The sequence below is a fragment of the Cydia pomonella genome, chromosome 18, assembly GCF_033807575.1.
Source record: "Cydia pomonella isolate Wapato2018A chromosome 18, ilCydPomo1, whole genome shotgun sequence".
NCBI lineage: Eukaryota > Metazoa > Arthropoda > Insecta > Lepidoptera > Tortricidae > Cydia > Cydia pomonella.
This window is the reverse complement of record NC_084720.1, coordinates 17,362,352-17,378,225: the sequence shown is the minus strand read 5'-3', so window position 1 is coordinate 17,378,225 and position 15,874 is coordinate 17,362,352. Positions and strand designations below refer to the sequence as shown.

Genomic DNA, 15,874 nt, shown 5'->3' with positions numbered 1-15,874 from the left:
GTTGGCAATGTTGGCCTTATTGGCAAAAGGCATAGGGCGTTCAATAAAACCGGTTCAGAATCGATTCGCTTTTAATTTAACGCTGGCAACCCAAATGTCGGCGAGATGTTGGTAGTCCTGTTCAAGAACGTCAGTGTCAAAACCAATCTTCGACTGTGCAGTACTCGACTTTCTTTCAATAAATAAAATAAGAAAATTAATCAAACCTAAGATGATAATTTGCACATGTTTACTTAGTTCTTTGGCATATCAGTGAAGCAATAATCTAGTCATTATGGAAGTAACAAGTGGCGCTGAAGATGCGTTTGTGCGCGAATGGACACCTTGCAATCATATTTTGAATTTAATTCCACCTCGTATTTCTACGGGTATATTTTCTAGTGAACTGTGTTTGACTTGTGTGGACGCTGTGAGTGACTACATAGCGCTGGGCACAAACGTGGGTTTAGTGTACTGGTATGACAGGAAAAAGGGCAATATCCAGAGGCTACGATGCGAGGTAAGTTCGAGTAAACAACTCCCATATGCTGCGTTTTACTTTCATTGACCTTGTACCGCTTTCACTTATATTTAATTCCACTCGCATAATATATAAACGGGTAATAACCAACAGCAATATCGATATTTCATGAATGTTTTATGTAATAAGCTCATTTGAATAATTTATTTCGTCCTGCCTTTAAAGTTTGCCTCACCGAGGTTGATGCAATCATTGTCAGAGACTTATCTTTTTTGTGTTTATTTCACAATTTTAATGCTTTATTGTTGTGCAAAAAGTTGTGTTATAGTTATTTTTGCAAATAGCTTAACAAGGTGACCTTTATATTATGTACTAGCTTTTGCCCGCGACTTCGTTCGCGTGGACTTCAGGTTCGTCCCGTCTAGTCTAGTAATAAGTAAGAAATACGGTAACTAAGCACTGCAGAGCCCTAATCATAGGTCTATAGGTAGCTACTGCAGTATGCTCCTATAAACTACATTTAACGATCTTTTTCCTTCAGCATAAACATGCAGATTCTTCGCTTTGGAAACACGTGAGCAAGCCACATAGAGCTGACCGTGAGAAAAACATGGCGTGCCCAAATGTAGGCCTGCTACCTTCAAGGTTTGACCCTGCGATTTGTTGATCGTCATTGAAAATGCGACTTTTAATGGGAACTGCAGGCGTTTAAAATTGAATGGCAAGTTGTTGGGTATGATTGGGATGCGCGGTATAAGAACATTGTCTCCCTTGGCTTCTCCAGTTAAAATTGTAGCCTTCACTATATGCCTTCCTAATTCGGTAACTCGCAACCGAGTACCGTTGCATAATCTTGGCGCATCCAGGTTACGCATTAACAAAACGGGTACACCAACCTTTAATTCCAACTTGTGTGATGGCACCCCGGACAACTCTAAAGAGTTTAGGAACTCTACGGGATAACTTGTAGTGTCATCGGATGACATAACTGTGTCAATGGAATTATACACTGATGTTTCGCTGTTTATTTCGGCCAAGATTTTTTTATTTATTTTCGCAACAGTCTCATTTTTTGGTGCCAATATGGTCCTTTCACACAACCAATTTTCGTCAAGAATATTTTGTTGCAGATTCGGAAAAACTTGTTCAATAAGTTCGTTTTCTGTCTCCACAGCATGACTAAATTGCTGTGTGAAAAGAACCATACCTTCTTGGTCGGTGTTTAGGTGGCCTTCACCAATTTCTAGCAGTTTTTGAGCATATGCTCCTGATTCGACATCGCTGAATAACTGGACTCGCATGTTAGTGGTAAGATAAAGCTTTTCAACTTTAGACCACAGAGATGAGGCTTTTAGACATGCGTTAATTTCATCTGCTGCAGTGCCTCTCTCGATAACAGGTAAAGTCTGTCTAAAATCCCCTGCCAATAACACTACCACACCACCCATCAACTTTCGATTGCTGTGAATATCTTGTAGACAGCGATCAAGCGCCTCAATGGCGCGTTTGTGTGACATAGTGCACTCGTCCCACACGATCAGCATACATTGTTGCAAGAGGGCGCCACGGGCACTGCTCTTACTGATGTTGCACGTTGGGGTTTCTTCGCTCGCCAGATTAAGAGGTAATTTAAAAACCGAATGTGCCGTTCGTCCACCGCTCAGCAATGTTGCAGCGATCCCAGAGGAAGCCACCGCTAATGCAACTTTACGGTCCTTACGAATTTTTGCTAGAAGCAAATTAAGCAAAAATGTTTTACCTGTACCGCCCGGGGCGTCAAGAAAGAAAAGGCCGCCTTTGTCAAGCTCAACTCGTTGTAATATTTTGTTATAAATGTTTTTTTTGTTCGGGTAGCAGGCGTGGTTCAGTTTCGCTGACCTGAGCGTCTAATAAAGCAATATCGTAGCTTAGCTCTTTGATCAAATCGGTCGACAACTCTCCTTGACGCTCTGGTGTAGGCATACCGAAGTCGGACAATTTCTTACCGGAAATCGTTATTATTTTGTCCTCTATATGTCTTAGTGCTTCATTGAAACATAGATCATTGTTGACTTGATCCATCCTTTCAAATCTATGCAAGATATCCTCCGATAATGCAGATTTATACTTATCCCATAGTTGAAGAGGATTGGATAAGCCGCAAGTGCATATCAATATTGCAAATAGTTCTCTTATTTGCGAAGGAGAGCGACACAGCACTGCCTCTTCCATTGTGGCATCCCAGTGGTTGTCATCTTCCAACAACCCCAACTTCTCACACGCTTGTCGAAAAGTTTCAAGTTCTTGGCCGTCAACTGTTTTTAGATCCAAGAAGCTAGTGGGGCCCTGTACTACATTCAGCAGCATTCGCAAACAGTAACATTCGAAGTTACTAACATGCACTGTGTAAATGCGCCCAAGAGCATCTCCCGCCTTCACACCTGGCCAGCCGTCGACAGGTGTACCTTGTAAACGACGTTTCCATTCTTTCGACGACACGTTCCATGTATAGTAGCGGGGTACGTCAACATAAAGTAATGTTTTTGCAAATGCGTCATTTTGGCAAAGCAGGAAAAATGCAGTTAGTGTCGTCTTAGGTGGTGCGGCCATTCTCTCTCTAAAATTGTTTTCAGTGAAGTAAATCCGCTGACCATTAGGCAGATGAACCGCAAGGTGAGTGACTGTTGGGTGTCTTTCATGCAGAGGCAGACCCAAGATCCGCCACGCTGCTTCGTTACTACTAACATATCTACCGGCTCGATACGTTTGCACCTCATCTCTCGGGTCAATATTAACATTCCCTTGCTGTCGAATGTTAAAAATAGCCTGGTCGCTGCCTTTGTTTATATATTTACAAATATATTTTATCGCCTGTACCGTATTGCAGAACTCTACATTTATGTGACAGTTATAAATTTTAGACAGAAGAGGAGAATATGGGACAATCCAGCTATTGTCAACCAATACTTCCTGTGTTCCACCTTGGGTTTTTAGAGTTATCGTACGGCCGCCATCTCCTGGTGCTCTACGCCTGTACAAAGGATAGCCTTTGTCGTTAGTTTGAGTATCTTTTAAAAGCGCCCTTGGATACTTTTTGGTGCATTTTCCTTCTTTCATGCATGGTGATGACGGATTTAGTGCACCACAGGGACCGTGAATCATATTTTTGGTTACAGTATCGTAGAGTTTTCGATCACTTTCTGGATTTGGTATCTCCGCACTTATGACTTCATCAATTTGGTTGGGGCGTAATTTTTCCGTCAACCACAGCAGTAAGTGCACGTGAGGCAGACCTCTTTTTTGCCACTCGATCGAGTACATGAAACACTTCATATCTCCAAATATTTTACCTTTTGTAAGTAGAGCAACCAATTTTTGTACTTTTATTTTAAATAACCTAGCTGTTAAGTCATGTCTGTCTGTTGCATTTTGACCTGGAATGAGCTCTTTAGTAATTTCTGGCCAAGCGGGATTACATGTCATTGTAATAAACAGATCAGGCCTCCCGTAGTTACGCACGTATGTGAACGCATCCTGCGTGTACTCATGAAGATATCTCGGGCTATTTACAAATGACGATGGGAGTATTACCAATTGACCCAAATTGTTTGGATCTAAATCCGCATCATTCCTGACCGCGTCTTGTAAATGTATATAGTTGTCTGCTCGCAGTTTTGTTTGGTTTAAAGCAATAAACCTTAAGCGCTCACTCTCCACTTTGACATACATGTCCACCAAAAACTGAAGAAAGAGAAGCCTACATCGAAGCAATAAATTAAAATTGTTGCGACGTACCATCATATGATACGCATAAAAGTCTTTGCACGACACTTTTTTGTTCGGTATAGGCTGTTTTGTAACTGGGTTTGTCTGAGGAATATCAAAACTGTACCCCTCTTGTCCTTTCCAAAAAATTATCGGGTACTCGAGAGCATCATAAAATCTATGAGTGTCCGGAACTCTAGTAAGCCGGCCATCGTGCGCCTGAATAACAATGTCCCGAGACGCAGTTTGTTCAGTACTAACTACTACGGCAGCTATTTCGTTTGTGGTCGGGGCATTGAATCGTCTTTCGTGTTCACCACGTGGTACACGATCTGGGTGTATCACGACCTTGTAATTATCGCTAGTCACTCTATCTTTAGCCATTTTAAATTCATGCACTAAAACGTTGTGATCATGTAGAACTTTTTGTATTTTTTGAACTGTGTTTCTTTCCACACCTGGTACGTACTCAGAACGCCTATCAACTTGTGCTTCCTCATCACCCATGAAATAAACTTGCAAAAATTTTGGTTGCGTATTAGTAGCAGGAAGCAAAGAGCCAATTGTGTGGTATATTTGCCCTTGGATTGTAAAAGTCGGGCAAAATCCTGGCATCGACACAATGTTATCAGCTCCAAAAGATGTCATATGGAAGCATGTATTGTATTTTCTTATATTTTTTAAAAAACGGCGAGACTCATCTGTTTCATTTGAAAAAAGTTCTTTAAGAGGTTCAACAGGCTCGTCTATTGAAGGAAGAACTACTTTTCCTCCCGAACAACACATGCCTGCAGCTTCCTCTTTCCATTTAAGAGCACCGCAAAATCTGCATTCTTTATTCATCGCTTCTATTTTTATAAGCATGTGGCTTTCGTAATCAAGAGTTTCATCGTACTCAAATGCAGCTTTATCGAATACTCCCCACGCGTTTCTTGTAAATATTAATCGTCGCTGTTGTGCCCTTTCAGCAACAGCGCGTCTGCGAGCTTCAGCAGCTTCAACAGTTTCAGTAGCTCTTTGGGACCCTATGTAAGTCGCTTGCTGAAGACGCCGAGCTTGAGACTGTTCGGGTGTCTCAGAAGCCCGTTGAGATGCCAGATATTCAGCGTTCTGTTGACGTCGAGCTTGAGACTGTTCGGGTGTCTCCGCAGCCCGTTGAGATGCTAGATACTCAGCATGCTGTCGACGTCGATCCTGGGACTGTTCGGGTGTCTCAGAAGCCCGTTGAGATGCCAGATATTTAGCGTTCTGTTGACGTCGAGCTTGAGACTGTTCGGGTGTCTCCGCAGCCCGTTCAGATGCTAGATACTCAGCATGCTGTCGACGTCGATCCTGGGACTGTTCGGGTGTCTCAGAAGCCCGTTGAGATGCCAGATATTCAGCGTTCTGTTGACGTCGAGCTTGAGACTGTTCGGGTGTCTCTGCAGCCCGTTGAGATGCTAGATACTCAGCATGCTGTCGACGTCTATCTTGGGACTGCTCTGGTGTCTCAGCAGCTCTTTGAGCTGCTTCACGCTCTGCTTGTTTAAGCCTTCGCAGTTCGGCTTGTGGAAACGTCTCGTTAAGTCTAGCTACTTTCATAGTTCGAGCTTTATTAGAGCTTTGGGAAAGATTAGACTTACGCTTTCGCGGCATAATTCTTAAGTACGTGTTGTTTCTATACTTCCAAAAAATACAGTACGGTAGTTATTGTTATGATTGTACTTTAATGCAATCCTTGCCTATTTAATTAACCTATCTATATAGTAATTGAATTATCAATGAAGTAATTCGTAAAAATGAAGTATCTTTTTGTACGTGTAACTCCTAACCAAAAAGAAACCTGGCAATAACTAACCTTAGGCCTATATTACTTAAAATAGGCGACCATACGTTTTTATCAAATCGCTAGTACCTTGAAAATTCGCAAAACGGACACAACCGTCAACGACGTCTGCCCTCACGCGTCTGCCCGCGTTCGGGTCGCGCACTCAGCGATGAGCCACTTCTTCCCCACCGCACCTACCCCGCTCCCCCCACGCCCCGTTCGCCTGGCACCGCTGCCGGTATTTATCACCGAAACGGTATTTATCGCCGAAATTGCTATGACTCTGCATTTTAAATCTGTGATATCTTCGAAAATATTTATTTAATTTACATGCTGTAAAAAGCCATATTGATCTTTATTAAATGCACAATGTATTTAAGATACTTAATTGGATAAGGATTAATACTGTATTGCTTAAAATCGCTTCGTAAAAAGCCATTATTTCTCGTACAAAGTAAAGGATAAAAAATGGTTATTGTGGGTTATTCCTAAGAGATAAACATATACCATCACGGACTTTTTTGGAGACCTTTTTAAGTTGTACAATACTGTAGTACATTGTTTTGATCTATCTTGTAGGATTCAGTCAGCGTTTGCAATGTAAGCGCAAAAAATGTGTTTTTTTACGACTTCACATTAGAAACCTCAAAAATTGTAGCCTATGTGTTATTCTGATGTATAAGCTATAGCCTATATGTTATTCTGATGTATAAGCTATATTGTGGTAAAGTTTCATTCAAATCCATTCAGTAGTTTTTACGTGAAAGAGTAACAAACATCCATACATCCATACATCCATACTTACAAACTTTCGCCTTTATAATAGTATATATTTATAATTTATAATAGTAGTAGGATTAATCAGTGAAAATAAAATAAAAATATACTTAGGGGAAGATTTTCCTTAAAGTCAGAGGAAATAAAATACATTGCCATGTTTGGGAGGGAAAATTAGGTTTGTTACAGTGAAGTAACATCAAAATCAGGTATAATCCAATTTGTGTAATATTTCCATTTCCAACACAACTGCAGGAAACTGGCTATCATAATGTCAACAAACTACACAAACACAATCAAACAAATGGCTCCGATTGTTTTTAATTGCTGATAAAAATATGTACTTCTTATCAGCACTACTAATGAGGGTATCTTGTCTGTATAAGATTTAAATGTCCGTGTGATATCAATTAGAGGGAAATCTCGATAATCTGGCACTTTGATAGTCCGGAACATCCGATAATCCCAGTAATCCTGCACTAAAATAGGGGTGCAAGGGATCAAACATTTCAAATTATTAAAATGAACATTAATTGTATAAAAAAAACAAGTGCAATAACATACATGCATCAGCTTTCATCTGCTAGTGTATCAAATAATATAATATAATAGTAATAATATTTATATGACATAATTAAAAACATATCAAAATATATGCAACTTTCCTCTAACTTCCAGTAATTCGAATTTTTCACTAATCTGGTATTCTTGTGTCAGCCGTAGTTCCGGATAAGCGAGATTGTACTGTACTGTTAAAAACCTGTGCCCTGGCATAATAACAATAGTATCCTGAAAACGTTGGCAGGTAAGATGGATGCACCATCACTCAAGCAGGAGTAGTCTGCATCTGGCAGCAACAGATGTTGAGAAATGGTGCATCTAGATTGCCTAGATTTTATTTGTTTTACCTATTTGTGTTATCAATATTAATGTGTCATGTGTCTATTAAATTATTTGTAATTTGTATGTTACTAACCTTAATTAATTTTAAGATTTTGTGTACTCTACTAACACAATATGGATCTTCCAGATTCGAACTTATTAAATAATTGAAATTGAAATAATACCCTTCTAAAGAAATGGGGATCAAATCCAACAATATTAACCTCTTGTATGTGTATTAAGTGAACAAATAGTTAACCTAATGCACCTCGGGTGAACAAAGTAAACGAAAAATATCTCTCAAATTTGACAATGACGTAGAGGTGAATAAAGTGTATTTTTAGTTTACTTAATTGACCCGAGTGATCTGAGCTGGGTGGACAGAGTCAACTACAGGGGAGAAGGAGAAAGATCCACCAAATGTTTAGAATATTTTTTTTTGGGAATTATTTTGCTGCTCTGTACAGCACAACCAAGGTTTGAACACACTAGCTTTGACCACCACACTCCACATACATGTGAAAGGTTAACATGTTCACTGTAGGGTGGGAGGCGGTCCAAAGACCCCATGCAAAGTGCAAAGTATGATTTATTACATATTCCCGCAGTGAAGGTATCACCTTGGGTGACGGAAATTTTATATTAGGTTTTTTTTTAAATGAAACTATTAAAAATGTAATCAATAGTTTACATTGTTTGGTCATACAAGTATAACAAGCATAATTTGCCTAGATTAAACTTTATTTTAAGGTGAGATATTTTTAGGTGGTATTTCTAATTGAATCCTAATCTAATCGGCCTGGGTTGTAAGCACACTAAGCACACATTTGACCTTAAGATCAATCTTGTACACAACTGCTTGTTATTCTGACATATCTCTGTTTACAAACATATTTGTAATTTATCTATTACATTTTATGCCTGATAATAAATAGAATTTATTAGCTCGGTGATTGTTGTTAGACCTTAACTCATTGTGATAAGGCAGTAAATCGATTTGTGGTACAGAAATTTGCCAAAGATTACTGACCAAAAGTTTTCAATCTTGGCACTGAATTCTGCAGTGAATAGTCAGGCCTCACAGAGGCACCTCTCTAGGTAAGCGTACTGGACCAAACCGAGATGCTTCGCCCGGCAATTTTTTCGCGTGGCGGCTCCTTTTGCGCACTCGCAATCTAATATTATAAAACTCGCTACACAACCCAACAGTACGATCTGTATGATTATTGTAATATAGACTTTATTTATTTATCCTTTATTGCACAATACAAGGAAGTACAAATGGCGAACTTACTGCCTTAATACATTCTCTACCAGTTAACCATTGGGTCAAACAGAAACTTACAATTGGTCTGGATACTTTATGATTATAAATATTATATTATAATCTTAAGGTATATTATTGTTGCAGGCCGCAGCGACCCCTATCACCTTCGTAAAGATCGTGAACACCGTGGATTACATGGTGGGCGCCGGCAACGCGGCGGGACAGGTCACGGTGTTCCAAATACCCAAGGAGCACCCCGAGAATATCCCTGACACACTGAAGCCTAAAGTGGAACCGAAGGTCGAGAGGTGAGTCCTTAAGGGGTCATCCATTAATTACATCACACGGATTTCTAGGATTTTTGACCCCTCCCCCCTCCTTGTCACACTTGGTCACATTTGGCAAACCCCTCCCCCCCTGGTGTGCCGTCACATTTTTCGCATTTTTTTTTCAACAAAATCGGCGAATCGAATTTGTTACTATTAATATTTTATCAAAATATTTTGGACAAAAGAAATATTAGCAATTATAACACAAAACCGACTACGAAAGAAAATGAATCGCATAAAACGATTATCGTTCTAAAAACTCGTTATTTAACTGTACAGCGAATAATTTTTTTTTTATAAATACTGGTGAAGTTAAAGTTACGTCACAAAGTTTGTGACCCCCCCTCCCCCTTGTCACAACTTATCACATTTTCTTGACCCCCTCCCTCCCCATAAACGTGTGATGTAATTAATGGATGACCCCTAAGAGGGAAGTATACAAAAAGAGAAAACGTTTTTCCACTTCTAAATATTTTCCATTCTCCCTGATTTTTTTGGATGTTATTAACACAATGAAAACGAGGTTTATAGGTTTTCCTTTTTTTTTTTCAAAATTTGCTAAACAAAAAATTTTTTTCTTGAAAACCGAAACCTATAAACTTAGAATATATTGTGCTGAAGCGATCGACATCAAAACCAAAGTGATTTGTTAAGATTTAGTTAGTGGAAACAGTTTTCTTCCGAAATGGAATTTCATAGAAAAATTACCGTTATTTTGTTAGCTTCGAAAAGCTATTCTTCCCTCTTATCAGCGGCGGGACGTCGAAAGATTTGTTTTGTAGGGAAACCGAATCTAATTTGGGGTGAATCGAGTTTAATTAAGCAAGCCGGCGGGAATCGAGCTATATGGACGCTCGCTACTGCAAATAAAAAACTGACCAATTGCTTGCCACTCATTATGAAAGGTCCCGTAGTCCGTACTTATATGAAAAGAGCATGAATAATTGAATATAGGTACTGTACAAACAAAACGATATTCGCTGAACTTACGTCCCTAAGTAAGATTGTTTTTTTCTTAGAACTAGGATTCCTGCATAAATAAATTGTGACTAGTGAATTATTTTACCTTCAGTTTTGTTTCATTATTTCACTTAACATAGTAAAATAATGTAACATAACTTTAAAGGTAAAATAATTCACGTGTCGGAATTTATTATTATTATTTTTTTTTTATAACGATAGGCAAGCGTTTGACCACGATCTCACCTGATGGTAAGTGATGATGCGGTCTACGGTGGAGCACGCTTACCTATGAGATACCTATTTACCCTAGCCTTGAAGAGACCCAGATTGTACTCGTGCGGAAACACAGACTCGGGCAGGGCATTCCACTCCTTGGCAGTTCGCATAAGAAATGTTGAAGCAAAACGCTTCGTGCGTATTTGTGGAATACCTACCATGAAGCGATGCCGGAGTGCCGATTGTCTGGTAGTCCGATGGTGAAATGGGGACGGAGGAATAAGGTTGTGCAGTTCCTCGGCACACTCTCCGAAATGTATTACCTTCCAAGTAACGTTAAAATGATAATACTCAAGGTTTTTCCCAAATAGTAGTAGATACGGTGAATCACACTAGGTCGTCCACCCCACGCTTACTCACTTCAGTGTTCGGTGTAGGGGAGACCCCGTGTCTTCGTGGAATCCTAGCACACCCTCTTATGTCTAACATTCGTCAATGTGGCGTTGGGTGCACTTCAAAATGAACCTTGAAGTATTATGATATAGTTTAAATTTGCATGGCAGTTAGGTATTTGATATGTTAGTAAACAGTTTAAAAGGAAATCGGGTTTATTACATATATTGCGTTATTATAGGATTGCATTATAAAGTGTAATAATTACTGTCTGTGACATGATACATATAAATACATTTACTCCAGTAAAAAATAAATATGTTGTGTAGAAACTTAGAAACAAGGAAAATTATTGTATATTTTCATGTCCTCGGTTTTTATTTCCTTCCTATACGCAAATTATGTATTTTTATCGGGGAATTAATCGATAACTTCCGATTATCGGTTAATTCCCCGAAAATGGGACTATGGACGATTATTGAATACTTAAAAATGCCAATTTCGAAGTTATAGATCGTGTCATTCACGATGACGCGCGAATTTGACAAATCTAACCTTTAATGGCATGACAATACGAACCAAGACACACGTACTCGTGAATGACACGATCTATAAGAATAAGAACCTGAACTTGATTTGTTATTGTCATGATTCGACCTTGACACCCACAGTGGATCTCGCACGCACCAAGAAGTGCAAACAAGATGCCTTATGATACGACAGGCCGGCAATGCATTTCGCGCGCACATAACATAAATATCAAATTCATAAGAAGTTTTAAAATCTAAGTAGGTATAGTCATCATCAATAGTAGCGGATGAAATAACGCACTAGAATAATCTGCCGATCTGGAATACTTTTCCAGATTCGAAATATCTAGTCCGCGCTCAAAAATATCTATTCCAGTCTAATTATGATACAGAGACATTTCTGTTTGTACAAACTTTCATTTCACTTGCCCTGTTAGTATGTATGTATATATGTATGTTTGTATGGGATTTTTTGCAAATCTTGGAAGCTACATTTGACCCACTTTCCGATTCCCGATTGAGCTGAAATTTTGGTTACATATGTAAGTCGGGTGACAATGCAATATTATGGTACCATCGAGCTGATCTGATGATGGGGACAGGAAGTGGCCATATGATCTCTGTGATAGAACAACTCGACCTAATTGTGTTTGGGGTTTTTAGAATTGTCTCGATGAGTATAAGAATTAGATGCCTGCGGGAAGAAAAATCAGCGATAAAAGCTTGTACCCAAAATGAATGTTTGAAAATTATGACGCGGAGTTTCTGTTACTTTTGTCATGATTTCTTAATAATAATACTAAATAGTGTAAGCAAATATGAATTTTACGTTGGCAACATTCCGAAAATACCCAAATTAATGTGAGAGTGATGGGTAATGTTTCATGACTTACCTGGCAACACGTTAGTTAGGAAGTGGTAGGGGTAAGCGGAAGCTAAGGAGAGTGTTGTACAGACTCGTTCACTTGGATTGGGGAAGTCAAAGAGACGACATATTGATGGTAACGGGTTGAGCAAAGTAAAGAGGCACTTCCATTTTATAATTAGAGCAATGGGATATATTTATAATGTTTTTATTGCTGACTATACCACTAGAAATAACAACACAATAATTATTTACACAGGTACACAATCAGTGACTTGCACAAGGGAAAAATAACCGCCATCGAGTGGTCAAAGAACGGAATGCGGCTGTTCTCCGGGGACAAGAACGGCGTCATCATCATGACCGAGATCGACTTCTACATGGTATGTCTATTATTCAATTTGGTCAGCGTTGACCTAAAGCATTATACGCAATCTCAAACATATATGTCCATTACTAATAGGGAGCGTGCATGAACTGTAGACGGCAGCACAGAAGCCCCCTATTCATGGCGCGAAGCATTATGTCATGTTTCCATTTTACATTTAAGCCACTAGATGGCAGCCCTACTATGCGAAATAGAGCCAGCGTGAAGTGTAGGGAAACTGAATTGTTTTCTCTTTCGATTCAGGTCACGCGATGGCAGACCCTCCAACACGCACGGTGTCGATAGACCAGTGGTGGGTAAAGTACGGCCTGCGGGCAAGCGTCGGCCCGCGAAAGGATATTAAGCCGGCCCGCCGCCGGTCCTATTAAATAATTAGTATATGTCATTGGCCCACGATACCCGCAAATCAAAATACATTATTGCTGCTATTTTGGACCTCATCTTAAATTTCTTTATCTTTCTGGCCCTGTATGAAGAAAGTTTGCCCACCACTGCTATAGACGATAACGTAGACTCAAGATCAAAATAATTATAATTTCTGAGGAATGTAGAGATGTTGACTGCGACAGTTTCCAATTGAAAAATCATCCCTTTTCGAGCTGTCATCAGAATCAGCCAGGAACCAATCCAATAACGCAGCTGTTCGGGTCATTCAAATAAAATTCACTGTATCGCACTCATAGTGGCGAATCATCAATTGTATTTAAAATAAGGGTAGTAAAATAAGTAATACGCCATGTTTGTGCACAAAATTTTGAGCTTGCGAACAAAGGCATAATCTGTCGTAACGGTTTTGATCGACTCAAGTATTTTATTATAAATTTTAGCACCCATTACACTTACCAGTTTTCTGAAGTCTATGCGCGGAGATATATGATAACAACCAAATGATTATCTCTTTGTTGACTCGCATCTGTATTACTTAAGTAATTAAAAAACGTTTAGTTTGGTCTACTTTAGAAACTGAAGATAAATCAATTATCTGTATACCTATACATATATGATGTTGCTACATATGTTGTGTTCGATTAGCATTGTTATTTGTTTTTTCACTATACGGAATGAGTTTAAAATGAATTTAAAATATTAACAGCTTCTAGCACAATTTACTTTGTTTAGTTACATTTTAGTAGATGTGTGTGTCTTTTGATCACTAAGTAATACAAGTAAAAAGGTTTTATCATAACTTCCAACCGAAAACGATTTGTCTCTTTAAAAAACTTGAAATAATTAATACTACCAACTTATTTACCCAGCACCTCGTGTTTAGTGTTAAGGCTAATGTAAATCGCAAATTGTGTTGCTTTGTATGTATAACACAATCCTATCTACATTAATAGAATATATATTATCTATGTGCATGGCGTTCATATATTATATTTATTATTGGTAAAATTATAACATTCATACATAAGTTATATAACGCCTTGCATTTGACTTTATTGTAGTCGCGTAAGGAAAACTTCAATAAAATGTTAACCTTCCAAAATGCTTAATAAACATGCGTTAAAAACGATTGTATGGGAATTTATACGTGTTTGAATGTTGTCGCCATGTCCTCGCTATTTTCAGTCCTAATTACTCAAATTATATCGACGCAATCCGCACTTAGTATAGCTTCGTAGCTATTTAACCACCATTGTTATCTACGAGTATTGGTAGTGTTACCCTGTCTTACGCAATTTATCCAATTACTAACAGTTTTCGAGGATAAAGCCAAGGCCACAAAATGTATTTAAAGTCCTTCAAACAATAAATAATCTACGGTATATTAATATAAGGTTCAAATTTGTTGTACATTTGATTTATTGTGATGTCCTATCTCAAGGGTTAATGTGCCCATATCAGTGTTTTTCCGTTTAAATAGCCTCTGATATAACAATGGGTTACTGGTTGCACTTTCTAGCATGAATGAATTAATTAATATTTATTTCAGACGTATAAAATCCATATTAAGCATAAGCATGAAAAGAGTCAGACCAAGTTAAGTTGGCAGCGATTTTAATAGCACAGAGCACAGACTGTAAAAGTCTTAAGTAAACTATAGTTTCATAAAAGCTTGACATTTAAAATAACACTTGCCCAGTCTGTGCTATCAAAATCGCTGCCAACTTAGCTTGGCCCGACACTATATTATATTTATTTGTGATATATTTTTAAAGTGGCATTATTTCGATTTTAGTTTCCATGTTAGATACAAAACTTTTTAAACAAAAATTGATATAGGTAAAATACGCGTATGTCTGAGTTTTTGAGTAGAACCTTTAAGAAAAAGCGTACTCTCATTTTAAATGCCGGCAACTTACTTGCCCCTCTGGTGTTGCGGGGTATCCATGGGGGGCGGTAATCACTAACCATCAGGCGATTTGTCTGCTCGTTTGCGCCCTATATGATAAAAAACCTTTAGAGGACCAATTAACCCATTTAAGCACATTTTAGAGGCTATTATTTTAGAAAAGGTATCCAAATTGTAGCATTATGTCGATCGATTCCACGACCATCTAAGATAAAATAACTAAGAAGTTTCTAAGATGATAACGTTTGAGGTAAACGATAGCACGTTATGTCAAAAAATTGAGTTTTAAAACTATGTTGTAGAATTGCGAAGAAAAAATTCTTATCCGCGCGTTCGAGTATTATACGCTTATAATATATGTTATTATATATTAGTATTACAATGGTTGACTGGTTGAAATGAATTGATATATTCAGTTGTCGTGTAAGTTCTCGCATTGTTCTCAGTAAGTCTTGTATTGTTTCTGATAAGGATCTATTGAGCTATTAGTTACGGATCATATGTTACCGATTATCATCGGAATTACGGCATAATGTGAATGTGAGTTGGCAGCGATGTACCGTTAAAGTACACGTTATTTTAAACGTCAAACTTCTTTGACACTTGCACCATCTGGGCTATCATAATTGCTGCCAACTTATCTTGGCCTGACTCTAGGAGCTTTGTGTCGATCGATAAAAACACCAATACAATTTGCACTTAATATTTTTACTTTTCAAGCCCGGTATTCTTTTGGCTTGTCTTTTTATCGTGCCGTCACACAGAAACTAGACTATATTTGCGAGAGCAGAATCTAAGCAAAACCGTAAAAGAAATTGGCTCGATAGAAAATAAAACACACACAAATACACGTAAAATTTTCATTTATTTTCAATTGTGTACAGTTACCCTGCATACTATAGCAGTATAATTTTAGTATAAAATAGGAAGTGGTGTAGTCGAGGGGGTGTACTGCCT

At 38.4% G+C, this 15,874-nt stretch overlaps 1 protein-coding gene across 1 annotated transcript in view; it reads left to right on the top strand.

The window, feature by feature from the left end:
* Positions 1-119: 119 nt before the first annotated feature.
* Positions 120-15,874, top strand: part of LOC133527453 (WD repeat-containing protein CG11141) — a 38,959-nt gene continuing 23,204 nt past the window's right edge. The window contains exons 1-3 of the mRNA XM_061864469.1: positions 120-499; positions 9,082-9,245; positions 12,493-12,616. Coding sequence (XP_061720453.1) covers positions 275-499; positions 9,082-9,245; positions 12,493-12,616 — 513 coding nt within the window. The 5' untranslated portion in view covers positions 120-274. The remainder of the gene's footprint in view (positions 500-9,081; positions 9,246-12,492; positions 12,617-15,874) is intronic.